The following is a 26458-nucleotide window of genomic DNA, read 5'->3' as shown; positions in this document are numbered from 1 at the left end:
AATAAAAAATGTTACATTCCATGAAAACTTTTTGAGGACAGTACTTACCTTCAGATGGACCTTCTTTGAAATTCTTGTTCTGAAAGTTTTTCTTTCCTTTTAAGAAATTGTCAGTTGTTTTTACACGTCATTCCAAGTCATTACCAACCATTTTCCCTTTTACTGTTCAGACTGCTTACCATAGAGTAGTTACCTCCTGTCTTTTTGAAATTTTTTCTGGTCTTTTGTGACACTGTGTTCTTATTCTTTATGGTTACACTTTGGGTTAGGGCTGAGCATACCAATGTTCGCCACATACGTGTTGAAAGAGAAGATACTTAAAAGTATCCTGTTTTGCACCAGAGATTCATTTCTAAATGTGTGTGGCTTTTTTTTTTTTCTGTGCCCTTATGTTTTTGTTTTTCTTTTTGGTATACTGGCAAAAATATTTGCGGGATCACTGAGAAGTTTGCATGTAAACATCGACTGACAGCGCATCTTAAAATGCACCCGGTGTGCGCTTTGACCAAAATAACCCTTGTGTAGTTACGTAGTTGTTTCTGGCTATTTTGGGTGAAAGTTTTGGTCATTTTTTTTTCCCCTAAAATATTTAAGAGTATGTGCTGGCTGAGTTGCTCCAGTGTGAGAATTTAAGTTTCTTTTAAAGAAGTGTCTGTGATTATAAAATAATTTTGGGTGTTTATTAAATAAATTTTGTAAAATATAATAAAATAAAGAAAAATAAAGGTTTTTAATTGCCCAGAGGGGGGAGAAATTTTGTAGAATACAGCCATATGTAAAGAAGGAAATAAATCACCTGTGAAATTAATATATAGAAATGAAGAAGTAGCATTGTGTTGACTTTGATTCTTTTTTTAACATATTCTACAGAATACATGTTATTTTTCTTTAGACAATTGAGATGATATAACCTAAGTATTTTTGTATAACTTGAGTATTTTACGCTACTAAACATTGTTCCTAAGCATTTCTTTCTTTATTTTTGATGTCCATTCTTTTATTTCTCATATGTGTTTAACATGAGGTACATCCATCTGTACATGTAAAATTTAGTAACATCAGAACACATTCCTGCCTATTCTTGGCTACAAGTCAATACTGTGAATTATCTCTCTGGCTTTCTCCAGGAGGTTGCTGCTGTTCAGCTGCTAAGTGGTGTCTGACTCTCTGTGACCCCGTGGACTGCAGCACACCAGTCCTCTCTGTCTCTCATTTTCTCCAGGAGTTTGCTCACGTTCGTGTCGGTTGAGTCGGTGATGCCGTCCAACCACCTCACCCGCTTCTCTTTTTGCCTTCAGTCTTCCCAGCATCAGGATCTTTTCAGTGACTTGGCTGTTGGCATCAGTTGGCTAAAGTACTGGCATTTCAGCTTCAGCATCAGTCCTTCCACTGAATATTCAGGGCTGATGTCCTTTAGGATTCACTGATTTGACCTTCTTGCTGTCCAAGCATTTATTTTTAATGGCTGTATTATAGTCTGTATTATAGAATTATCCCCAGTTAATTTGACGTATCCCTATTGTTAGATATTGAGATTGAGTTTTCACTAATATAAGTAATTCTGAAAAAAAAATCCTCATATCTCTATCTTTATATGCATTCAGATATTTGTATGGGGTAATGAACTATGTCTGACAGGGTAAAATTGAAATGATGGATTTTTGTAAGTATAGTAGCATAAAAAATTTAACCTCTAAAATAGAAATTAATACTTGGGAGTCTTATGAAAATTGTATGTGATTTTAAGATACAAGTAAAGAATGTATTATATGCAAAAATGAGAATGAATGTAAAAAGGCAGAGGAAATTAGGAGCTACTTGAATGCTGAGGAAAGTGGCCGTTTAGACTGCCTTTGTAAATATAAAGATACTAATTATATTTTAAATACAGAGCATGGATTTTTAAAAGCTTTTTTCTGTTTTAGGGCACAGATTTTTTTAATATTTTACTTTTTGAAATAGGAAATATTAATCATTAGTAGAAAGATATTCAGGCTTTGTCGATTTCCCTGAGTCACGTGTGCGTCCCTCTGCGGAACCTAACGTGGCTCTGCCTGATGAGCTGCCTCGTTGCCTCTCTGCAGGAGCCCCGGCGCCCCAGTTCCGGCCTCCGTGGGGCGGAGCGTCCAGAGCCTGTCTCCAGGCGCTGCGCTCTTCCGTGACACTTCCCTCTGTGTGCTGTCCTCCTAGTCTCTGACTGTTACACGTTCATGTCAACTTTCTGTCCATCTACCTTAACCTCATCATATTTGTGTAACTACCTCACAGTCTTTCTAGAATGGTGCATGAATAGATGGATAAATTTAAAAGTCCATTTGAAAAAAAAGAGTTAAAAACAAGAAACTATCAATCCTACTGCTTTACTATTTTTGCTGGTTTTCCAAAGATAGTTTTCTACCTTGGACTTTTCTGTATGCTTAAATGCACAGCTACGCTGTGATGCGTTTCGTCATCCTTGAGAAGGATGGTCTAAGGCCCACTGGCCGAAGTCCCTTTTCTCAGATGCTTACTGTGGGCGCGAGGGTGGCGGCTTTTCCGTTTTGAAATTCCGCAGACCCTTGCACACCCAGGTCGGACAACCCTGAGGTGTCTTGTGTGTGTTCTCATCCAAAAATGCTTCCGCTGTTGCTGGGTCATGTTGTAAAAATAAGAAATAGTTTTGTTTGAGTTATGTTTATTTTAAAATTAAATAATAGTATTTATTTTCACAACACCTGATCACTCTTCAAGGTAATCATTGATAAAAATTTAATATGTATTCTCTTTAAAAGTTTAAAAATACAAATAATATACTAGATCATACTCTACATACTGTTTCATTTTGCTTTTTAAATTCAAACATAATTCTGATGATTTTATATCAGTAACACGGCTTAATCCTTTTAAGTAGTTGCACTGTACTTTGTTTTATTGATGGCCCATGTTTTGTTACTGGAGATTCCTACTGCGGGCTGTAGGTTGTGAAGGATATTTTGCTACAACAAGCCGTGTTTCAAGAGTATCCCTGTGTACAGTTGTATGTACTGCACGTTTATTCTTAGACCATAAGTTCTGTGAAATCTAATTGCACATTTCAATTTTTTATTGATATTGACAGATTGCCCTTAAAATGATGTTATGTCTGCCTTGGGCTGTAGGCATTGGTGAGAGTGGAGAGTGATGGCCAGCGGGCGTGCGTGTTCCTTTTTGGAGTAATGAAAACGTCCTAATTTAGACTGGGATGATGTTGCATAATTCTCTGCTGTGTTGAAAGACACCCAATTGCGTACTTTAAGTGGGTGAATGTTATAGGTCAGGTCTGTTTACACCTGCACCGACAGCGTATGAGAATGTCTGCCTCCCCATTCAGTCAGCAACACTGAAGTATAAACACTTTTATTTTCTGTGAGACAAAAAATAGTATCTTGTTTTAATATTTGCATTGCTTTTTTATGTGAGAATGAGCATATTTTTGTCTGTTGTCTTTTTAATTTCACTTTTGTGAACTGTCCTTTATTAAACCTTTTTCTATATTTTTGTTAAATTGTTTGTCTTCATCGTGATTCCTCAGCAGTTTGTATATTAAGGAACTCAGGTCTCTGTCATATATCTTACAGGTATTTTTCTCTGTCTTTTGATTTATTTCTGTCTTTTTTTAAACGTATAGAAGTTTCTTTTCAGTAGGTGGCTCTATCAGTCTTTTCTCTATGGCTTTAGGGTTTTGTATTGTGTAGAAAAGATTTCTTATTCCAAGATTATGAAAAAATTAATTCACATTTTTGTCTCTTTTAAAATCTCATCTTTGTATTTTAATCTCAGGTCCATTTCACAGGGTTTTACTCTAAGTAGTGATGATAATCTAGATTAATCAGTTCTTAATGTTACAAAATAAAAACTTAGGAGGTTGAGCGCTTAAGTTAAAGAATGCAGTAAGTGTGGAAAGAATTGAGTGACGTGAAGTCCTCTGTAGGTTACAGAGTTTGTCTGCATTTAATAAATGATTTAATTCTGTTGATGCTTTGGCGAGTTCTGAAATCTTTAATCAGCCTTTGGAAATTAAACTTTATAAAATGCAACTTCCATTTTAAGTTTATAATTCTGTAGAAAATACCTTAGATGTTAAATGAGTAATATTCACAACATTATTTTATTAGAGTTGAAGAACTGTAGTAGTTTTCTTTTGATTGGGAAAAACACACATATACATTATTTTAAGATTAGAAATTTTGTTCAGCGTGTTTGGCTTTATGCGAAGACATGTCTGGTGACTGTGACCCCTTATTTTCACCTTAGCCTGTCATTCACAAACATGGTTGGACTTGTCTGCCTTTGTAATTGTTAACACGTTTCCTGTGATATCCACATCACAGGACTGTGTGACCTTGAGCACCATCAAGCAGTGTGCTTCTTTTTTTTATTTTTTTAGTATTCTTAAAAAAGATTTCTGATATAGATTAAGACATTTGGAAAACCGTTGTCACTGAAAATGAAAGAAGAGAACACAGCACAACGAGAGGAGATCAGTTTTCAGAGCAACCATCAGTTCTCAGAGAACAGATGGTAGAAATTGCCCTTTTTGTGAAATAAAATAGAGTATTTCCTTTGAACTTTACCTCCACCCACAGTGACTGTTCCCACCCATTGCCTAAAAGGCTGCCTTGCTTCTTTCTTACACGTAATGCCAATTAGGCATTTTTTCCTTTTGCAAATCTCCTAGTAAAATGTAGAATTTAAATAAATCCAAATGACAAAATCTACAGTCATTGATGTAATAAATGAGAGAATTTATACTTTAAAGCATTTCTTATGAATAGAGCATTCAGAGACTCTCAGTCTTACAAAATGTAATAATTATTCAAAGGAAAACCATCGCGGACCACATGCAGGCAAGGGTTAGATCCTGACCAAGACGCCAGCCGCCTGCCGTCCACCTTCTCAGTCCTGCTCTCGTCCACCTCCCCAACAACCACCACCATCCTGACGTCTCTCATCATTTCCCGCCTTTGCTTTTTAAGTTGACTTTGCTACCAATGCCTGCCTTCTTAAGAATGAAAATACTTTTGTTCAGTGGATTTTGAACTTCATTTAAATACAACTAAACTTTTCTGCTCAGTAGCATGTGGGTAACACTCCTGGGTGTTAGGCACTCAGCTGCAGTTGGCTTCATTTGCAGTACTTTCTATTAAATGAATCTGCCACACCTTGTTGCCATTGTGTTGATGAATCTGTTCTAATTTTTGACTTTTACAAACAGTAGCCCTGTGAACAACCTTGTGCGTGTCTCCTGACACATATGTACAAGAGTTTCTTCAGGGCAGTGGTTCTCAGAGCGTGGGCCATGAACCCTGTGATCCCTAAGATCCATGAGGTCTATGAGGTCAAAATTATTTTTGCAATAATTAAAAATAATTGTTCTACTGTGCTTACACTTGCACTGACTTTGCACACAGAGCGTTGGGTAAAACTATATCCCGACCCACGTCAAGGCAGCGGCACCAGATTGTACCAGTAGACGTATTCTGCATTGCCACATGCTCCCAGGGGAAAATTACCTATCTTATTTAAGAATGCTCTCAGTGGAGCAAGTAGAAAATTATTAATTTTACTAAATCTTGTAACTCAGATACACATCTTCTGCTAGCTGAGTGACAAAGCAGAACTGTCTAGAGGGCTGAGGGTGCATATCCAGGCGTGTGTCGGGGTGCCAGAAGGAAAGCCCATGGCTTCCTCAGTGATGAACTGTGATAGCTCCTGCTCGTGGGATGTCATTCTCACCTGATGTAATGACTGACGGACAAAATATGGTTATTCAGACTCGGTTATTGGGAGACAGTTTCTGGAAAGTGAACAAATCGAGCCTGTCACTTTAAGCAAAACAACTGACCATATTCACACTGATGATAGAATTTGACCTTTTAATACAAATTAGAATTTTGGCAACCCTGTATCAGTCACTGTGAGCTTGAGAACTTTCCAATACTAAGACTTTTCCGATGAGATTGGTGATAATATTAAAACCAGTGTGAGGTTTTGATATTATGTAATGAAATTTTCAATATTTGGAAACCTCTGCAACTCATTGAACTGATGTTTTCCAAATGAGTAATGCATGGTGTTATAGCATCAGACATGGGTAGCAGAGCCATTCCAAGTTCAGGACAGACCAACAGACCTGCTGTGACAGCGAAAAGCTGGAGTCCACTTACCAAGTCCACGTAACTTAGAAAGCCTAGCACTTGTGAGTGTTGATTTACTAAAAAAGAATATCTGCAGTTATCAAAAAGGGGATTAACATACCCTACTTTACAACTACCTATTTATGTAAGGAAACATTTAAGGAAGAACTGTGTTCCAGTATTACATATTACACAGATTCTCTGAGATAATAGAGGGGGATACTCTTTTCAACTGCTTTTATGAGGCAAACACAACACAGTTAGAACCAAGAACATTTCAAGAAAAAAATTAAATCCCCTTAAAAATAAAAACAGTGACAAAGTTCATTGTCAATATGTTGAGAAAAGACTTATTTAATGAATGATGCTGGTACAACCTTTCAGTTACTTGAAAGAAAATAAAATTGGGTCCTTTCCTCTAAAAACAAAAATAATAAAACAACAATAATAATAAACAATAATAATAAAACAATAATAAAAAAACAAAAATTCTGGATGTACCTAAAACCTAACCTATAAACACCCAGACAAAAAGTTTCAAAACAACAAAAATTTTTACATCAGGTCTTTCTTACCCAAAAACTTTTCCATCAGGTCTTTCTTACCCAAAAACTTTTCCAAACTCAGAATGAATAAAAGAAATGATAGAAATATTTGACTCAAGTGACATAAAGAATCTGTAAGGTAAATATATATATATATATAAGAAAATCAATTGAAAAACAATCAATTTGGGGAAAATATTAGAGACGGGCTGTGAATGTATATACACGCCTTAAACTAATTCAGAATAAATAAAACTGCATGCCAGGCTTTACTGACCACAGACAGGAATGTGGATGAAATTGTGAAAGGGCCTTCATAGAAGACCGGATTCAGAAGGCCCCAAACGTGTGACATATTTATATCCTGAATGTTCATTGGAAGGACTGATGCTGAAGCTGGAACTTCAGTACTTTGGCCGTCGGATGCAAAGAACTGACTCATTGGAAAAGACCCTGATGCTGGGAAAGATTGAAGGCACAGGAAAAGGGGAAGATGGTGGATGAGATGGTTGGATGGCATCACCTACTCAATGGACATGAGTTTGAGCGAGCTCCAAGAGTTGGTGATGGACAGGGAGGCCTGGCGTGCTGCAGTCCATGGGGTCGCAAAGAGTTGGACACGACAGAGGGACGGAACTGAACTGACCGAAGCGTGTGACGAGGGGCCGACAGGCAGTGGTTTTCAGGGAAATGCACATGAGGATCGTAGTGAGATGTCTGTCCTTCCCACAAAAGTGTGAATTTGCCTTTAATAGAGGGCACAATATATCTAGATAATCTGATTCGTTGCCACGTCTTTTGAGAACCCACCCTGTAGAAAGCAAAATCCAAGTGTGCTGGGTGCATACAGGAGAATGCTTGGCCATGTTGTTTGTAGTGGAGACTGAAAAGAAAGTGACTACGCATTAAGAGTGTAGTTGAACGGATTTTATTTTCTGCTCATGAAGGAATAGTTGGTAACTATTTAAAAAATGAATAAGAACTAGAGCAAATGTTTTTAGAGGGATTTCCATGAGATATTGTTCAGAGAGAAAGACAAGGTGTAGAAAATACGTATTTTTGTTTTCATAATACAAACATTCATAATAAAAAGTTATATATTGCTGAGGGTGTAGCAGTTTAGAGAAGAGAGTCCACTTAGCATTCCTACAGCAGTGTGGGGCGCATGGGCAGTGTGCTGCTCTGCCATGTCGTGGGGGACCCGGCTGGTGGGCAGCCTGTCCGTCCTCAACTCACAGCTTCAGTCTCTGCACCTGAGGTCTTGGTTACTCATCCTGCAGAAAGAAAGAGGGTGGAGGGAAAGCCACTTCTGAGAAAACATGTCCGTCGCAGTTGCCTGCGTCCCGTCTGCCCCATCAGCCCCCCACCCAGCCCAGGTGGTGGCATTAGTGGGGCCCCAAGGGAAGAAGAGAGGAACAGATGTCGGGGACCCTCCTGGCCTGTGCCACACAATACCAAGTGGATTTGGCAAAATATCACTTCACAGTGACCCTTTCAGGGCAGTGGCGTGGGCTGAGTATCTGTTCCTTAGCCTGTAGAGTGATGTTTGTTCAGAAGACTTTTAATCAACTTGGAGGTGAGCACAGAGTATACCCAGTGTATGAGTGTGTGCAGTGTGATTGCTGGACTCGTGACTGTAAGGTGATCTCTTTCATACAGGAGTTTATTTTAATTTAATTGTGTACTTTTGAAAAATGGAAAAGTAAATTAATAACATCTTTAAAATATTTTCCTTGAAGTTGGACATGAAAACAAAGCTGATGGAAGCTAAATATCACGAAGAGAAACTTAAATTGCAGCAGAAACACGACGCTGATGTTCAGAAGGTAGGGTGTGTACGTTTATTATTTTTTTAGGATTGAGTATTTGAAATATTCTAGGTCTCATGACCATCCATCCACTTATTATATTTATATGCTTATGAGAGTCTAACATATAAATGGGACTTGCTAAATTAGTATCCTAGCAAAGCTGATCTTTAAACTTCATTTGCTAAACAAATGTATTTATGTGAGACCTTATAGTTTACATGATCTTCAAGTTCTCCTTTATTTCTTCTTACAGCCCTTTACCTTCTGTCACTGCTTTTCATTACAGTTGAAATGAAACATCAGCTGTAAATACTAGAGTTTGTTTTGGTCTAATATCCTTTCAGTCTTCTGGCAATTGCAGTTTCCTTTCTAATTTAAAAAGAAATCCTGAACTTAGTTCTCTTTGGTGTAGACTGCACGCACTGTGAGGCCAGTGCTGGCTTTCTTTCAGTGGCTCGTTGGGATGTATGCCTTCCAGTATTTCAATTTGTACTTTAAAGTATACTTTTTCTTCTTAATGGGCACAGCAAAAGTCATCAATCTATAGTTATTATACCTTATAATTGTGTAACTATTTTTAGTACTGCTTTTAAAAATGTAGTGATATAGAAGTATAATTTTAATATATGAATTTGAAACTCATGAGAATTGATCCAGATAGAAACTTGGCATTGTCTGTTTCAAAACTAAGCCTGGGGGATGCTGCTCCCCAGAGTGAAGTGCCAGAGCTGGAGGGAGGGAGTGGAGGCCAGAGCGTCTCGTAACCTGCTTTCTTCCTGCCCTACCCTGCGTTCCTAAAAGCTGGAAATGTAGTCGTGGTTTAGTCAGGCGTGTACTGGGCTCACCTTCTTGCAAAGCAACAAGAGGGAAACCACTGATTGAAAATTAGAGAAAAACTATTGAATCCTTTTCCTTGACTTTCCTCTTTTCCTTTCAGACTTTAAAGGCAAATATTACTTTATGTTCTTACTAGAATTTTACCTAAGTATAAACGGTTAGATCAAAGCAGTTTTCTATCATAAATATGTTAGAGATTCAGTAATATAATTCTGTAATTTCAATAGAGCATAATACACGTCTAAATTGAAATTTTAAAATATTGATGTGTAATATAAATAAATATAGAAATATATTTGGAAAAATCATGGTAATAGAGTTTGAAATAGGCTTTTTGGTATGTCCGTTGCAAAGCTCTGTTCTAAGAAAAACATTGAATAGTAGAATCCTTTCCAGGAATTTCTCTTTTAAAATAAAGTCTTCATGAAAAACGAAAGCAGCACAACTAGTTTGAAACGCCAGGTAAAATATAAATAAGCTCGTTGACCTCATGCCAGGTTTGGAAAGTATATTCATCAGTTTGTTGCATGTATGGCATTTTCTACGTGTTAGGAATTGGGGAGGAATAACATTGAAAGTGGTTATCTCTTTGCACACATTCTTTTCCTGTTCTGCTTCTTTATGGACATGGAGCTCAAACTGGCTCCTTTACTTATTTATCAGTTGTTCTTAGAGGTGGGACCAAAGCAATGAAAGGTAAAGTAAGATGCTGGTAATACAAGAAAAACTTGGTTAGACATGCTGATAACCTGTTTTCAAAAATTGAATTTGCGTGTATAGGAATATACCGCAACCATAAGAAAAGTGGATATTCGTACTTCTGCTTCACTTTGGTTTTCCTTTCCCCCTTGGTTAGACATTTCTTTACCCTGCTTGGTAACTTTCCTATACTTGGTTTTTCTCCAATTTTTTTTTTAAAGTATTGGGTATTTTTTAAAGTATTTAATGATCCATTTAAAAACTTCTGAGAGTATAAATTAATGACGTAAAATACTCATACAATTTTGGACATACTTTGAGCTGACTTTTTTGATTCCCAAGAGCAGAACTGAATGTAAAAGAAGTCTTTTGCACCCCACGTTCCCGTGTGTCTGGGCGTGCTTGCTATTGTGTGTGGAAGAAGTCGTTGCACCCCACGTTCCCGTGTGTCTGGGCGTGCTTGCTATTGTGTGTGGAAGTGGCAGAAGGACCCTGTGGGGGTTCAGGCTGTGCTTGTCTGCAGGCACCTGCCCGGTGCTGGGAGGGGATTGCACTGTGTCAGTGGCTCAGGCTTCCGCTGCTTCTCTCTGCAGCCTGGTGACAGCGTCATCTGTGAGTCATATTTTAGAGAATCAGCTAATCTAGTATTTACAATCCCCTTAAGGATTAGTACATGAAAATTCAAAACAGCATATTTCTTTCAGTAATCAATTATTATAGTGTATTTAATGTTTTGTCAATGCATTGAAATATGATTTTGGCGGGTTGTTATATATAACATCGCTTTTGTTATATATAACAAAATCAGCTAATCAGGATTAGCTGAGATAGACTTAAAAGAATATTGTGCTCTTTTTTAAAAATCATGTGTTCCATACATAAAATGATGTAGTGTACTAAAATATTTTAAATTCGTTTGCAGATTTTAGAAAGAAAGAATAATGAAATAGAAGAAATGAAAACTTTATACAAAAAGAAACAAAATGAAACTGAAGAGACGATTAGAAAACTTGAGAAGAAAGGTGATGTTGTATATTGTTACATATATCCTTTAATAACATTTCTACTTTAGTGCTTCTATAAAGGACAGTTTTATTTCTGACTGTAGTATGAGATAGGAAGGTTTGTATGGGTTTCCTTTGTTGATGTGCTGATGTGAACTTCTGTATGACTTAAGAAAAACCTGTGTGTGTGTGTGTGTGTGTGTTTGGTAGCAATGGTGGTTGGTTTGATTAAAGGTTTAGAAGAGTCTGTAACTGTTACTCTTTCTTAATCCTCTCTCTCGTCATTGGACTGGAATGACCATAGGTCAGTCTTAGAATAGAACTTACTGGCTTTCACAAGAGTCTAGAGTAATTATTCATCTTGGTCTAATAAAAATTCATTCCATTAAATGTCTACTTTATGCTTTATAATATATGCTATATTGTGATGGACGGAACATTTAAAAAGTATTCCTCATTTATACTTTCATTATGAAGGAAAAGAAAACAGGAAATCCAGTGTTAAGTTAATTATGACTGTAGGTCAAAGCATTGAAATGTAGTGGACAGTCTTAAGGAGAGTGTTGGAAATATTTGGGGAGGGGGAAAGAACTTTAAAAGTTTTGTAAGATTTAGTTAGTTGCAGAGGAGAGTTCCAGGCACTGGGGTGGGAATGCTGATGTTCGTAAACTGTGGGAAGGATGATGCAAAACATTTGTCTAGAGTGGAGATCCTCATGTTAAGAGAGAGACTGACAAAGACTAAGATAGGTGACTTGGCGTCATATAAGCATGACCTTGAATTTCAGATTTAGAAATTTTAAGTTTATCCTGTAGCTGCTGGAGAGTCAGGGAATGTTTTTTGAGAGGTGAGTTTTAGGGCTGCATGTTTTCGGTGGAACAGCCTGGTAATATGGTGAAGCTGATTCCCAGTCTGTTATAATAGAGGCAGAATGGAGCAGAGGAGGGAGAAAGAGAGAGAAAGAGGGAGAGAGAGAGGGAGGGGGAGAGAGAGGAGAGGGAGGGAGGGAGAGAGGAGAAAGGGGAGAGATAGAGGAGAGGGAGGGGGAGAGAGAGGAGAAGGAGGGGGAGAGAGAGGAGAGGGAGGAGGAGATACAGAGGAGAGGGATGGGGAGGGAGGGGGAGAGAGAGGAGAGGGAGGGGGAGAGAGAGGGAGGGGGAGAGAGAGGGAGGGGGAGAGAGAGGGAGGGGGAGGGAGGGGGAGAGGGAGGGAGGGGGAGGGAGGGGGGAGAGAGTGGGAGGAGAGGGAGGGGGAGAGAGAGAGGAGAGGGAGGGGGAGAGAGAGAGGAGAGGGAGGGGGAGAGAGAGAGGAGAGGGAGGGGGAGAGAGAGAGGAGAGGAGGGGAGAGATCTTCCTTCTTAGGAAACCTGCCCTTTAGCATCTGCTATGGCCCAGTTGCATGCCTCTTACTCATAAAGCGGTGCAATTGGAGATGTAATGTATATAAAGTCTCCTCAACTCAAGGCCGCTGTGCCTCCATAATGTCATGTGTAAGATGATGAGGACCCAGAATATCTCAGTAATAGCAGTGGGAGTGGGGAGAGTGAACCTGAAAAAGAAACTCTGCTGGATTTGTGAATGATCCGATGTCAGTGAAGAGTAAGAAGAAAGTGGAGAGTCTTGTCATGGAACCACTCCAAACATCAGTGGCTACACATATTTAAAATCTATTTCTAGGTTTTTGTTTTTACTCTGATTCAAACCAGGCACTTTAAACACTCAAAGAATGTTCAAACTGCCATACAGTTGGCGCTCATTTCACGTGCTGGCAAGGCTGTGTTCAAAATCCGTCAAGCTAGGCTTCAGTAGTACGTAAACCAAGAACTTCCAGATGTACAAGCTGGGTTGAAAAAAGGCAGAGGAACCAGAGATCGAATTGCCAACATCCATTAGGTCACAGAAAAAGCAAGGAAATTCCAGAAAAAACATCTACTTCTGCTTCACTGACTATGCTAAAGCCTTTGTGCAGATCACAACAAACTGTGGGAATCTTAAAGAGATGGGAGTACCAGACCGCCTTTCCTGTCTCCCTAGAAACCTGTATGGTGGTTAAGAAGCAACAGTTAGAACCAGACAGGAAACAATGGGCTGGTTCAAAATTGGGAAAGGAGTACGACAAGGGTATATATTGTCCCCCTGCTTATTTAACTTGTATGCAGAGTACATCATGCGAAACGCTGGGCTCAGTGACTTCACAAGCTGGAATCAAGATTGCTGGAAGAAATATCAACAACCTCAGATATTCAGATGATACCACCCTGATGGCAGAAAGCAAAGAGGAACTAAAGAGTCTGTTGATGAGGGTGAGAGAAGAGAGTGAGAAAGCTGGCTTAAAACTTAACATTCAAAAAACGATAAGATCATGGCATCTGGTCCCATCACTCCATGGCAAATAGAAGGGGAAAACGTGGAAATAGTGACAGATTTTATTTTGGGGGGCTCCAAAATCACTGCAGATGGTGATTGCAGCCACAAAATTAAAAGACACTTGCTCCTTGGAAATAAAGCTATGATAAATCTAGACAGTGTATTGAAAAGCAGAAACATCATTTTGCCAACAAAGGTCCTTATAGTCAAGGCTGTGGTTTTTCCAGTAGTCATGTACAGATGTGAGAGTTGCACCATAAAGAAGGCTGAACGCCAAAGAATTGATGCTTTTGAATCGTGGTGCTGGAGAAGAGTCTTCTGGACTGTAAGGAGACCAAATAGTCCTGAAGGAAATCAACCCTGAATCCTGGTGGCTTAGACAGTAAAGAATCCACCTGCAATGCAGGAGACCTGGGTTCGATCCCTGGATTGGGAAGATCCCCTGGAGAAGGGAACAGCTACCCACTCCAGTGCCAGGAGAGTTCCATGGACAGAGGAGCCTCGAGGGCTACACTCCATGGGGTCACAAAGAGTCAGACACAACTGAGTGACTTACACTTAAAAACCCTTTTTTATTGGAATTCATTGGAAGGACTGGAGCTGAAGCTCCAATAATTTGGCCACCTGATGTGAAGAACAGACTCACTGGAAAAGACCCTGAGGCTGGAAAAGGTTGAGGGCAGAAGGGGAATGCAGCCGAGGTTGAGATGGCTGAATGGCATCACTGACTCAATGGACATGAGTTTGAGCAAGCTCCGGGAGAAAGTGAAGGACAGGGGAGCCTGGCGTGCTGCGGTCCATGGCGTCACAAAGAGTCGGACACGTCTGAGCGACTGAACAACAATATCAGGTTAACTTGGACTCTTCTCCTTCTCACCAGTGCTGCATCATTGAGATATAAAAGTGAAAGAAATTACTATGTAAATGTTTATGAAAATTTTCCTCTCTTCCAGTAAGTGAATAAGAACATATTAAGGAAGCTAAGAAAATACTACTTTCAAGCAAATACACAACTGAATTTATTTTGTATCCGGATGACATGAATATGTTGAACAGTTTTCACTCGAATCAATGACAGTTTAAATCACTTTAAAAAGAAGATAGAAATTTGAATGCTGTATGAGGGATATGTTTTATGTAATTTAGAGCATGTTTTGCTTCAGTCCCAGTAACTTAATACACCCAGGAGAGGCGGCAGATTGGAGCGGTAGGTTCCTTTGTCTGTGGGTTTAGCACACCACCTTTGGGGTACTTGCCTGAGTGCCAGTCTTTTGCTCTGTAGTTAAAAGTTGAAATATCTTTCTCCTCAGTGAAGAAGCAAATAAACTGTTATAGCATGCAATGTAATAGGGGACTTATGTAGAAATCTAGGAGGTTCCCTGGGCCTAGAGAGGAGTGCAGTTCTGCCCCTGCAAGAGTAGGAGACTGGTTGGTTCCTAAAGGAGGTGTGACTTGACCTGAGACTGATTTGAGCATAGTATTTCAGCAGGGGAGGAGGGCACTCCAGGTGGATAGGTGGGCGCATCTGGGCAAGAGAATGAAAGGACGTGGATTTACAGATAGGTTGGTGTGTTTATGAGTTTAAACACATGGACGTGGCTGAAGATACGGCCGGAAGGTAGTCAGATCTGAGGAGCTGTTTCCCATGCCAGAGGCTTTGGGTCTCTGTCTTGTGGGAGGGGAACTGGGAGTTATAGTCTGGGGGTCGTGGCACAGCATCTGCACGGGGAAAGGGCCTCTGCAGAGCAGCGGCGGGCACCCCGCAGGAGAGCTGCAGAGGCCGGCACGCCGTGCACGTTGTCTGCGGGTGAGCGGCGAGGGTTCCACCGTGGCTGCGCAGGTGGACATGGAAAAGAGGAGGGAGGAAGAGAGGTTTTAGGGGAGAGCAGAGGAGGCCGGCAGGAGATGGGATGGTCTGTTAACTGGTGCACTCTGCTTTCTGTCACTGGACTCTTATGTGGCAGCTAGAATGGGTTTAATTACGTTTTCGTCATTTTTGACAGTTCAGACCCTCGTCCGTGAAGGTCAGGTTATCAGAGAGACCAAAGACAACCAGATTGCAGAGTTAAAAAAGATATGCGAGCAGAGTACAGAATCTCTGAATAATGACTGGGAGAAAAAGGTAAGCTACAAAAAATAAAATAGTGATGGAAAAATATAAAGGAGTATACTTTAACGTAACCTACGTAATCATAAAAGAGTGGGTGTTCACGAAACACAAAGAGGAGTGTGAAAGAATAAGAGTAACAGTGTTCTGGGCTGTCTAGAAATAGCTGTCGCGCTTTGGTGTACTCTTCTGGGAGCTTACTGGTTTATAAGCTAGTTTTCATTTAGAAAAGTTACTTGTAACAATTCTTGGATTTAATTAAGGCTCTGAATTTTTGTCAGAGCTAATAGACTGTAAGCAGAATTCATAGGGATATAATAGCAGGATAATTTGGGGGAGTTAAATTGTTCAAATTTTGGATGTAAGCCCCTGGATCGTTCTTTTCTGAAGTCTCAGATGACACAGTAGTTGTAGTATAGACTTGTTTTTGGAGTATACAAAATCAGTTGTGGATGGATTATTCTTGGAGGAGCATTTAATTAAGAAAAACATTTTCATTAAATTTAGCAGAGCCACGAGTAATGTAAAAAATACTTATAATGTTTCATAAAAGTCTTACGTAGTCACACATAGTAACTACTTTTGGGCTTCCCTGTGGCTCAGCGATGAAGAAGCTGCCTGCAATGCAGGAGATGTGGGTTCGATCCCTGGGTTGGGAAGATCCCCTGGAGGAGGGTATGGCAGCCCCCTCCAGTGTTCTTGCCTGGAGAATCCCATGGACAGAGGAGCCTGCGGGCTGCAGTCCATGGGGTTGCAGAGAGGCAGACAGGACTGAACACACACGCAGGCACTCAGTACTTCCATTTAGGAGCTCTTCACCATTGGTTGAAATTACAATATGTACTCACAAGAAGTGAAACACGTTACTTGTTTTGAGTAAGTCGGCTGTGAAGGTCTTCGGTGAACTCTTCCTGCTGACCGTCTCCCAGTGGGTCGGGTTCGAGCATTTTCCTGGGCCCTGCGGGGTGGTTGGAGCTGAAGCTGGGCGGCTGTGTCCTGGGGCCGTGGCTCCAGGGCTGTGTGAGGAGGGCCCCTGTCCAGAGGGCAGACGGAGTGCTCTTCCAGGGTCGTGTCCATGTATGTGCTTTTACCTTTTCTGTAAAGTTGGCATGTCTTTTCTCTGGCTGCTGCAAGCACACATTTCAGTATTTAACACTTCACTCAAGACACTGTCCTCTTAAAACCAGGCCAGCAGTTATTGGAAAACACTCAAAAGTATCTGTAAAACTATATAAATTATAACTTATTTTAACTTGATTAAATATAAATGCCAGACACTGGAGTAACTATTCCTAGTAATTCCGAGCTCAATTAGGCTTCAGATCTGTGAGCCTGGGCTGGGTGCAGAGGACAGGAACTAGATTCCACATCCCCACCCGCGAGGACAGGTGGATGGCAGGAACTGGAGTCCGCATTCCCCGCCTGTGAAGACTGGTGGACAGTGCCCGCGAGGCTTGCCGCCTGGGTTTTCCACTCCCTGAGAGGCTGCTCATTGAGAAGTGGCTTCCTTCCCTTGCTGCGTCCATGTTCCAGCGTCTCGCCCACTTCGGCATGTGTTCACAGGCCTCATCAAGGCGGCCAGTGTGCACAGAGACGTGGGGTGTGCAGCCTCCCGAGAGCTCGCCTTGGTTTACACCGGCCACCTTTGTGTCTGCTTAGTGTAGTTTATGGAGCGGATAAAAATAGTTTCTTAGTGGGAGTCAGGGTGAAGGATAAACCATTTTGAACATTACTCTTGTGCAAGATTTCATGCAAATAAGATGAAAATACTGTGAGATAGCAATCCTAATTGATAACAATATTGTAAACACCTTTGTTTTCTGGTATCAGGCTAATCCTGGTGCTGTTTACCTGATGCATTCTGTTATCTGATTTATTTACTATTTCTGCCAGAGGTGGATAATTCCCTTTAATATTTGTTTATCCAATAAAATTTTCAATTGAGGAAAGTAAACAAAAAATTGTTTCTTAATCATGCTCTTTACATGAATCTTTACTTCGAATATTTTATATCTTTTGTTGTTCAGGTCACCATATAAATAAATAGAGAAATACAGGAAAACCTTTTTTCTGAATTACAAAATAGTCCATTCTGTAATAGTAGTGAAAGAGTCAATTCTTCCCCTCTGTAGCTCCACAACGCTGTAGCAGAAATGGAAAAGGAAAAGTTTGAACTTCAAAAGCGACACACTGAAAATATTCAAGAATTGCTCGAGGACACCAACGTGCGGCTGAACAAAATGGAGGGTGAATACGTGGCACAGACGCGGTCCACGGTACGTCTGCTTCTCCTTGCCATGTCCTTATGAACTGTCCTCTTCACCTCCTGTCCTCATGCTTCCCTGCTTCCAGAGTGTGCAGTGCACGGCAAGCGTGCTGTGGAGCAAAAACCCCTCACCTTCCTTCCCGACACAGGCTCACACGTGGCAGTGTGTGGCCTCTTCAGTGGCCGCAGGATTTCCCTTGGGGTCGATTGTTATCACTTCTTTTTTTTTTTTTTTACCCCTGCAAACATTTATAAAACTTTCTTCTTGTTTTTTTGTTTTTTTCTCCACTGACTTTGACCCTAGAGATAATTTCTTTACTTTTTTACTTTCTGTTTTATTTATTTGTTTCAGTCTTTCTGACTGAAGAGGTGATTGTTTTTCTAGAAATGTGTAATGCCTGTGGGAAGACAGTCAGATCAGGAGGTGGACCAGTGTGGCTGTAATGCCCAAAGGAAGACAGTCAGATCAGGAGGTGGAGAATGTGGCTGTAATGCCCATTTTAAGACAGTCAAGTCAGGAGGTGGAGCATTGTGGCTGTAATGCCCAAGGGAAGACAGTCAGGTCAGGAGGTGGAGAGTGTGGCTGTAATGCCTGTGGGGAGACAGTCAGATCAGGAGGTGGAGCAGTGTGGCCAGCAGAAGGCAGACTTTCTTAGTCGCTCTGTTTTGTGAGGGAGCAGACACAGATGCCCGTGGGGGACCCGAGTCCCTTTCCTGAGGATTCAGAGGGGCACCACCAGAGTACACAGCAGGTGACCAGGCGTGTCTTCCTAGGGATGATGGAGGGCCCCAGAGCCCCTCGCTGAGTCTCTGCTTGCAGAGGTGGGTCTTCCGCCCTTGAGAGGCTCAGCTGCCTTCCTGAAATACGGAAGCCTGGGGAAGGTGGGCTGAGGGGCACCTGGACCCGGGGCCTCACGTCTGAGGTAGGTGCACCTCGTCCTCCTTGTTCCTGATACGTGATCTGACCTCATGGCGTGTAGACCCTGAATCCTCAGCACGAGCAGGGTCCCTGGCCAGTCAGCCCCCTTGGTCAGCTGGCTTGTCCAGAGTGCCTCCTTGGATTTAAAGCTGTGGAGGCTGAGCCAGAGTCTGTTACCTAGGCGTGTCTTGGAGACCCCAGACTAGCTGAAGGGCCGTTTCAGAGGGCGGAAGGAATGGGACACGGTATCCACAGCGATGCGGAGCTGGGCTGTAGGTCTCGGGCTCCCATTCCAGTTCCCTTGTAGCTTGAGTGCCGTGCCAGCTCATCCGCTGGTCAGTGTCCTCATCCGTCAGGCAGGGTAACAGCAGGAGTAAAGCGTATCTATGTTGCTGGGAATGTTAAATACATTAATATACATAAACTAAGTTATGTGCTAAGTGCCCAATAGACAGCTGTAACATACAAGAACAATCATCAGGAGACCTGTATACACAAGGAGGTTCTCAGTTCAGGAAGCTGGTGGGCGTTTGCTTGAAGACAGCAGGTCGAGCGCTATGTGGACCTCCGTCCCCTCCCACAGAGGCACAGCGTGACCAGCAGGGAGGAGGGGAGAGCGGTGACAGCCTGGGGTTGGGCCAGGCGAGGGGTGGGCTGACCCTGAGCAGCCGGGTCAAGAAAACAGAACCCTGAGTCGGCCTGGAAGGAACCTAAGCAGCAGACAGTTCCACGTGGATCTTCCAGAGCCTGGGGCCTGTCCCGCCGTCACCTCTGGAGGAGGGGATGCTGGTGGGGCTTCAGCAGGTAGAGTGCTGGACAGTTTAGGAACCAGCTAGATGAGGAATTGGGGTGAAGAATATAGTGGGTTTATTATACGAGTCCTCCTCCTTTTGTGTATGTTTGAAATGTCCCATAACAAAACTTCTAAAACTTTATATATTTGGCTGTGCCAAACCTTTAGATTGCAGGAGCCTTAGTTACAGCATGTAGGGTCTATTTCCCTGACCAGGAACCAAACTCGGGCCCTCGCTCTGGGAGGCGGAGTCCTAACTGCTGGTTCACCAGGGAGTTCTTCTAGCCTTGGTTGTAACATCTGACCATTTTAGAATATTTCCAAATGATACTACTGGATATGAAAAATAATAATCAAAATAAAAGTGTAATAGATACAATTAGAAACAGTACAATAAATACAGCAGAAGGAAATCTAAAAATTTAAATAAGAGTAAGATCAGAGAGTTCCAGAAAAACATCTATTTCTGCTTTATTGACTATGCCAAAGCCTTTGACTGTGGATCACAATAACCTGTGGAAAATTCTTCAAGAGATGGGAATACCAGACCACCTGACCTGCCTCTTGAGAAACCTATATGCAGGTCAGGAAGCAACAGTTAGAACTGGACATGGAACAATAGACTGGTTCCTAAAGGAAAAGCAGTACGTCAAGGCTGTATATTGTCACCCTGTTTATTTAACTTATATGCAGAGTACATCATGAGAAACGCTGGGCTGGAAGAAGCACAAGCTGGAATCAGGATTGCCGGGAGAAATATCAAGAACCTCAGATATGCAGATGACACCACCCTTATGGCAGAAAGTGAAGAGGAACTAAAAAGCCTCTTGATGAAAGTGAAAGAGGAGAGTGAAAAAGTTGGCTTAAAGCTCAACATTCAGAAAACAAAGATCAAGGCATCTGGCCCCATCACTTCATGGCAAATAGATGGAAAAACAGTGGAAACGGTGTCAGACTTTATTTTTGGGGGCTCCAAAATCACTGCAGATGGTGATTGCAGCCATGAAATTAAAAGATGCTTACTCCTTGGAAGGAAAGTTATGACCAACCTAGATAGCATATTGAAAAGCAGAGACATTACTTTGCCAACAAGGGTCCATCTAGTCAAGGCTATGGTTTTTCCAGTGGTCATGTATGGATGTGAGAGTTGGACTGTGAAGAAAGCTGAGCACCGAAGAATTGATGGTTTTGAACTGTGGTGTTGGAGAAGACTCTTGAGAGTCCCTTGGACTGCAAGGAGATCCAACCAATCCATTCTAAAGGAGATCAGTCCTGGGTGTTCTTTGGAAGAACTGATGCTAAAGCTGAAATTCCAGTACTTTGGCCACCTTATGTGAAAAGCTGACTCATTGGAAAAGACTCTGATGCTGGGAGGGATTTGGGGACAGGAGGTGAAAGGGATGACAGAGGATGAGATGGCTGGATGGCATCACTGACTCGATGGACAAGAATTTGGGTGAACTCTGGGAGTTGGTGATAGACAGGGAGGCCTGGCGTGCTGCGATTCATGCGGTCGCAAAGAGTCGGACATGAACTGAGCTGAAGATCAGAATTGGAGAAGGAAATGGCACCCCACTCCATTACTCTTGTCTGGAAAATCCCATGGATGGAGGAGCCTGGTAGGCTGCAGTCCATGGGGTCGCTGGGAGTCGGACACGACTGAGTGACTTCACTTTCACTTTTCACTTTCATGGATTGGAGAAAGAAATGGCACCCCTCTCCAGTGTTCTTGCCTGGAAAATCCCATGGGCGGAGGAGCCCCGCAGGCTGCAGTCCATGGGGTCGCGAAGAGTCGGACACGACTGAGCGACTTCGCTTTCACTTTTCACTTCCATGCATTGGAGAAGGAAATGGCAACCCACTCCAGTGTTCTTGCCTGGAGAATCCCAGGGACGGAGGAGCCTGGTTGGCTGCCGTCTCTGGGGTCGCACAGAGTCGGACACGACTGAAGTGACTTAGCAGCAGCAGCAGCAGCAAGATCAGAATGGGCTTCCCTTGTAGCTCAGTCAGTAAAGAATCTGCCTGTAATGCAGGAGACATGGGTTCAATTCCTGGGTTGGGAAGATCCCCTGGAGAAGGAAACGGCAACCCACTCCAGGATTCTTGCCTGGAGAATCCCAGGGACAGAGGAGCCTGGTGGGTTCCTAGTCCACACAGTTGCAAGAATCAGACACAACTTAGCGACTAAACCACAGCCACCACCACCAAGATCAGAACGAAAAGCATCCCAGGAGCAGAGGCTGGGAAGAGAATACGAGGAGACAGAGGCGTAGAAGGATACCAAGCAGTAGGAAGGATAGATCTTCCTGAAGAAATAATGTAAATTAATTTCTTGGAATTAAAGAAAAATGAAAAACACGAAGGGCTCAAATAATACCCCAAATACTCACATGGGAGTGACACTTAACACATAAAAATCAAAGATATTTGCTGAAGCTTGAAACTGTCTGAGTCTTCACTTGGGCACCGTCTTCGGGCCACGCTTTCCTGCACGTTCACCTCCTAGGGTTGCTCCGCCATCTTCCGGAATTTCAGGCAGAAGGAACACCCAGTGCAGAAGTCCCAAAGCTGGGACACGCCAGCCCAGTTCAGCGCAGAGCAGACGGCAGCAGGGACGGGGCCCTGTGAGCAGAGCAACGTGGAAGGAGACTTTGTCAGGGCACAGGTCAGGGAAAAGCTTGTGATTGATGCTTTAAAAAAAAAGACAGCTTTATGGTGTAAGATTAGAATTAGTATGTTGTAGATTCACATGTTCTGAAGCGTGCGGTTCCCTGAATGTTTGGCGACTTGCTGCATTTGAGTGGATTGAGCACATCAGAGCGGCTCCATCTGAACGTTGCTCCTAGCGTGTCTGTCTTGCTCTGTGCAGAGAACAGCCGTGGGCTCCAAGGACCATGCGGGGGCTGGGACCAGGGCCGTGGACGTGGTGCGGGGGCAGGCGGCTGGTCTCGGGGTCTGCGGAGGGCGAGCACTGCCGCTGCAGGGGCTGCTCCCTGGTGGGGCAGGGACACCCGACATGGACCAGCTCTCCTCAGCAAGATCAGGGGTCTGTTTTCTGGAGAATCAGCACAAGGGTGATATTCACGGCCGTGAACAAAAGCCAAATTTGTATCTGAAAAACAATTTTGTCATCTCAGCCTCCTAAATTTTCACAAATGTGAATACATTAAGTAATTGTAGAGTTGAAATTTATGAAACATATTAATTGCCTACAATGTTTCAATTCAGTTCAGTCGCTCAGTTGTGTCCGACTCTTCTCGACCCCATGAATCGCAGCATGCCAGGCCTCCCTGTCCATCACCAACTCCTGGAGTTCACTCAGACTCATGTCCGTCGAGTCAGTGATGCCATCCAGCCATCTCATCCTCTGTCGTCCCCTTCTCCTCCTGCCCCGAATCCTTCCCAGCATCAGAGTCTTTTCCAATGAATCAACTTTTCACATGAGGTGGCCAAAGTACTGGAGTTTCAGCTTTAGCATCATTCCCTCCAGAGAAATCCCAGGGCTGATCTCCTTCAGAATGGACTGGCTGGATCTCCTTGCAGTCCAAGGGACTCTCAAGAGTCTTCTCCAACACCACAGTTCAAAAGCATCAATTCTTTGGTGCTCAGCTTTCTTCACAGTCCAACTCTCACATCCATACATGACCACTGGAAAAACCATAGCCTTGACTAGATGGACCTATGTTGGCAAAGTAATGTCTCTGCTTTTCAATATGCTATCTAGGTGGTCATAAAGAGTAACATCTTTTAATTTCATGGCTGCAATCACCGTCTGCAGTGATTTTGGAGCCCCAAAAATAAAGTCTGACACTGTTTCCACTGTTTCCCCATCTATTTCCCATGAAGTGATGGGGCCAGATGCCATGATCTTTGTTTTCTGAATGTTGAGCTTTAAGCCAACTTTTACACTCTCCACCTTCACTTTCATCAAGAGGCTTTTTAGTTCCTCTTCACTTTCTGCCATAAAGGTGGTGTCATCTGCGTATCTGAGGTTCTTGATATTTCTCACAGCAATCTTGATTCCAGCTTGTACTTCTTCCAGCCCAGCGTTTCTCATGATGTACTCTGCATAGAAGTTAAATAAGCAGGGTGACAATATACAGCCTTGACCTACTCCTTTTCCTATTTGGAACCAGTCTGGTGTTCCATGTCCAGTTCTAACTGTTGCTTCCTGACCTGCATGTAGGTTTCTCAAGAGGCAGGTCAGGTGGTCTGGTATTCCCATCTCTTTCAGAATTTTCCACAGTTTATTGTGATCCACACAGTCCAAGGCTTTGGCATAGTCAAGAAAGCAGAAATAGATGTTTTTCTGGAACTCTCTTGCTTTTTCCATGATCCAGCAAATGTTGGCAATTTGATCTCCGGTTCCTCTGCCTTTTCTAAAACCAGCTTGAATATCTGGAAGTTCACGGTTCACGTATTGCTGAAGCCTGGCTTGGAGAATTTTGAGCATAACTTTACTAGCGTGTGAGATGAGTGCAATTATGCTGTAGTTTGAGCATTCTTTGGTGTTGCCTTTCTTAGGGATTGGAATGAAAACTGACCTTTTCCAGTCCTGTGGCCACTGCTGAGTTTTCCAAATTTACTGGCATATTGAGGTCAGCACATTCACAGCATCATCTTCCAGGATTTGGAGTAGTTCAACTGGAATTCCATCACCTCCACTAGCTTTGTTCATAGTGATGCTTTCTAAGGCCCACTTGACTTCACATTCCAGGATGTCTGGCTCTAGGTCAGTGATCACACCATCGTGATTATCTTGGTCATGAAGGTCTTTTTTGTACAGTTCTTCTGTGTATTCTTGCCACATCTTCTTAATATCTTCTACTTCTGTTAGGTCCATACCATTTCTGTCCTTTATCGAGCCCATCTTTGCATGAAATGTTTCCTTGGTATCTCTAATTTTCTTGAAGAGATGTCTAGCCTTTCCCATTCTGTTGTTTTCCTCTATTTCTTTGCGTTGATCACTGAGGAAGGCTTTCTTATCTCTTCTTGCTATTCTTTGGAACTCTGCATTCAGATGCTTACATCTTTCCTTTTCTCCTTTGCTTTTCGCTTCTCTCCTTCTCACAGCTGTGTGTAAGGCCTCCCCAGACAGTGTTTCCTGCACTGTTATTTTTCATTAGACAAAATTAAGACAGTAATAGCTTTCACATTAGAATTTTTAATTTTTATAAATTTGGGGTGTAAACTGAAGTCATATTTTGGGGCCAAGAGGCTACTGTTAGAGAAACTGCTTTCTATTTTTAATGAAAGTTGAATTTAAAAATTAGCATTCAGACCTTGTCATTAGGTAACAGTAAAATATAGAGAAGAATGGACAGGGTCTGTCAGCAGGGTTGAATTTAAGAGTCATCAACTCTAGACAGACCTTGCTGAGCTGCTCCTGATTTAATAATTAAACAAGGAAGAGTTCAAGGCACGGCTTAAGATGAAAGACGAGGCTGTCACTGAGAATTAGTTTCTGTGTTTTCTTCTTTCAAGCTCTCTTCTTTTTTTAATTGGGTCTTTTTTTTTGCCCTGTTCCATTTTTTTGTAAGCAGGCGTTTGTACAGATGATTAGACCTGTGTCTTTTGGTATTGGCAGGAGTCTCCTTGTGTGAAACTAACAATTAAACATGGAAACACTGGATTTTTAGAGCGATATGTTAGAACTTATAAATATGAAAATGATAGCAGTGTTCTTAGATGCTTGGGAAGGTGACAGCTGTAAAATGTAGGGCTCTCTTCGTATCAGGGGTTTAGACACACAAAGTCTGTGAGTGGTTTTATTGAGATTTTAGGCTTTCTTAGCGAAATTCTTTTCCCCTCTCTTAAGCACGGATGCCACTGGCAATCTTGTGAAGTTTATGTATCCCTCTCAGAATAGTATTTGACAATTTAATAAAATTATATAAGATGACAAAGAAATTATAGTTATAGTCATCAAAATATTAATAAATCAGAGTCATGATAAAGTAAAACATATGCTTCCAAATGAATGCAGTAAATATCATGATTGCACAGTGGGCCTAATAAGTGTTGTAACTTATGAATAATGATGAGGGTAAACAATATTAGAAAGCTGAGCACTGAAGAATTGATGCTTTTGAACTGTGGTGTTGGAGAAGACTCTTGAGAGTCCTTTAGACTGCCAGGAGATCAAACCAGTCCATCCTAAAGGAAGTCAGTGCTGAATATTCACTGGAAGTACTGATGCTGAAGCTGAAACTCCAATACTTTGGTCACCTGATGCAAAGAAGTGACTCATTGGAAAAGACTGCGATGCTGGGAAAGATTGAGGGCAGGAGGAGAAGGGGACGACAGAGGATGAGATGGTTGGATGACATCACTGACTCGATGGACATGAGTTTGAGTGAACTCCGGGAGTTGGCAATGGACAGGGAAGCCTGGTGTGCTGCAGTCCATGGGGTCACAGAGTCAGACACGACTGAGCGACTGAACTGACTGAAACAATGTTAGAGATAATGCCGCACTATAACGGTCTATAAACTACCTGTGATTTCCGTCGTTCACAGGCATTGCTAATACTTCATTGGTGGTTGACTGTACTCATAGTAGAAGGGAAGTGCTGAAGGTCAGTCAGGGGACTGGAAATAGAGATGAGCTATGTTTTTCCATTCAAAGCCCACGACACTCCAAGTTCTATTCATGGACCTGAATCGAGTTGACGAGTATCAGAGGCCTTAGGCACGTGAAGCTTTGTGTTAACCACTTACAGTTAACCACCACTGTGAGTGGCGAGCGTGAATCAGAGCAGGTCGCCACTCTCCAGCGTGGCTGGGGTCCATCATCTCATAGTTGCCACCAGTGTTTCTCTTCCAGCATCACAGTGTTAAAGAAGAATATCCTGAATAGCATCAGTTGATTATTTTGAATAGGATTGCCATTTAAACAAATAGATTTTATTTTTAGAGGGTTTTAGGTTTACAGGAAGTTTGAGAGGATGGTAGAGT

At 42.1% G+C, this 26458-nt stretch overlaps 1 protein-coding gene across 11 annotated transcripts in view; it reads left to right on the top strand.

The window, feature by feature from the left end:
* CEP112 (centrosomal protein 112) overlaps positions 1-26458 on the top strand; it is a 339838-nt gene that overhangs the window by 50110 nt on the left and 263270 nt on the right. For all 11 annotated transcript variants that reach the window (XR_003506951.1, XM_027519223.1, XM_027519224.1 and 8 more), the window contains 4 exons: positions 8440-8526; positions 10970-11069; positions 15421-15539; positions 17657-17800. Coding sequence is in view for 10 of the 11 variants with exons in the window: in XM_027519223.1 (XP_027375024.1) it covers positions 8440-8526; positions 10970-11069; positions 15421-15539; positions 17657-17800 (450 nt within the window). In the remaining variant the exon portion in view is untranslated. The remainder of the gene's footprint in view (positions 1-8439; positions 8527-10969; positions 11070-15420; positions 15540-17656; positions 17801-26458) is intronic.

Source organism: Bos indicus x Bos taurus, chromosome 19, assembly GCF_003369695.1.
Source record: "Bos indicus x Bos taurus breed Angus x Brahman F1 hybrid chromosome 19, Bos_hybrid_MaternalHap_v2.0, whole genome shotgun sequence".
Taxonomy (NCBI): Eukaryota; Metazoa; Chordata; class Mammalia; order Artiodactyla; family Bovidae; genus Bos; species Bos indicus x Bos taurus.
This window is presented reverse-complemented; position numbering and strand designations above follow the sequence as displayed.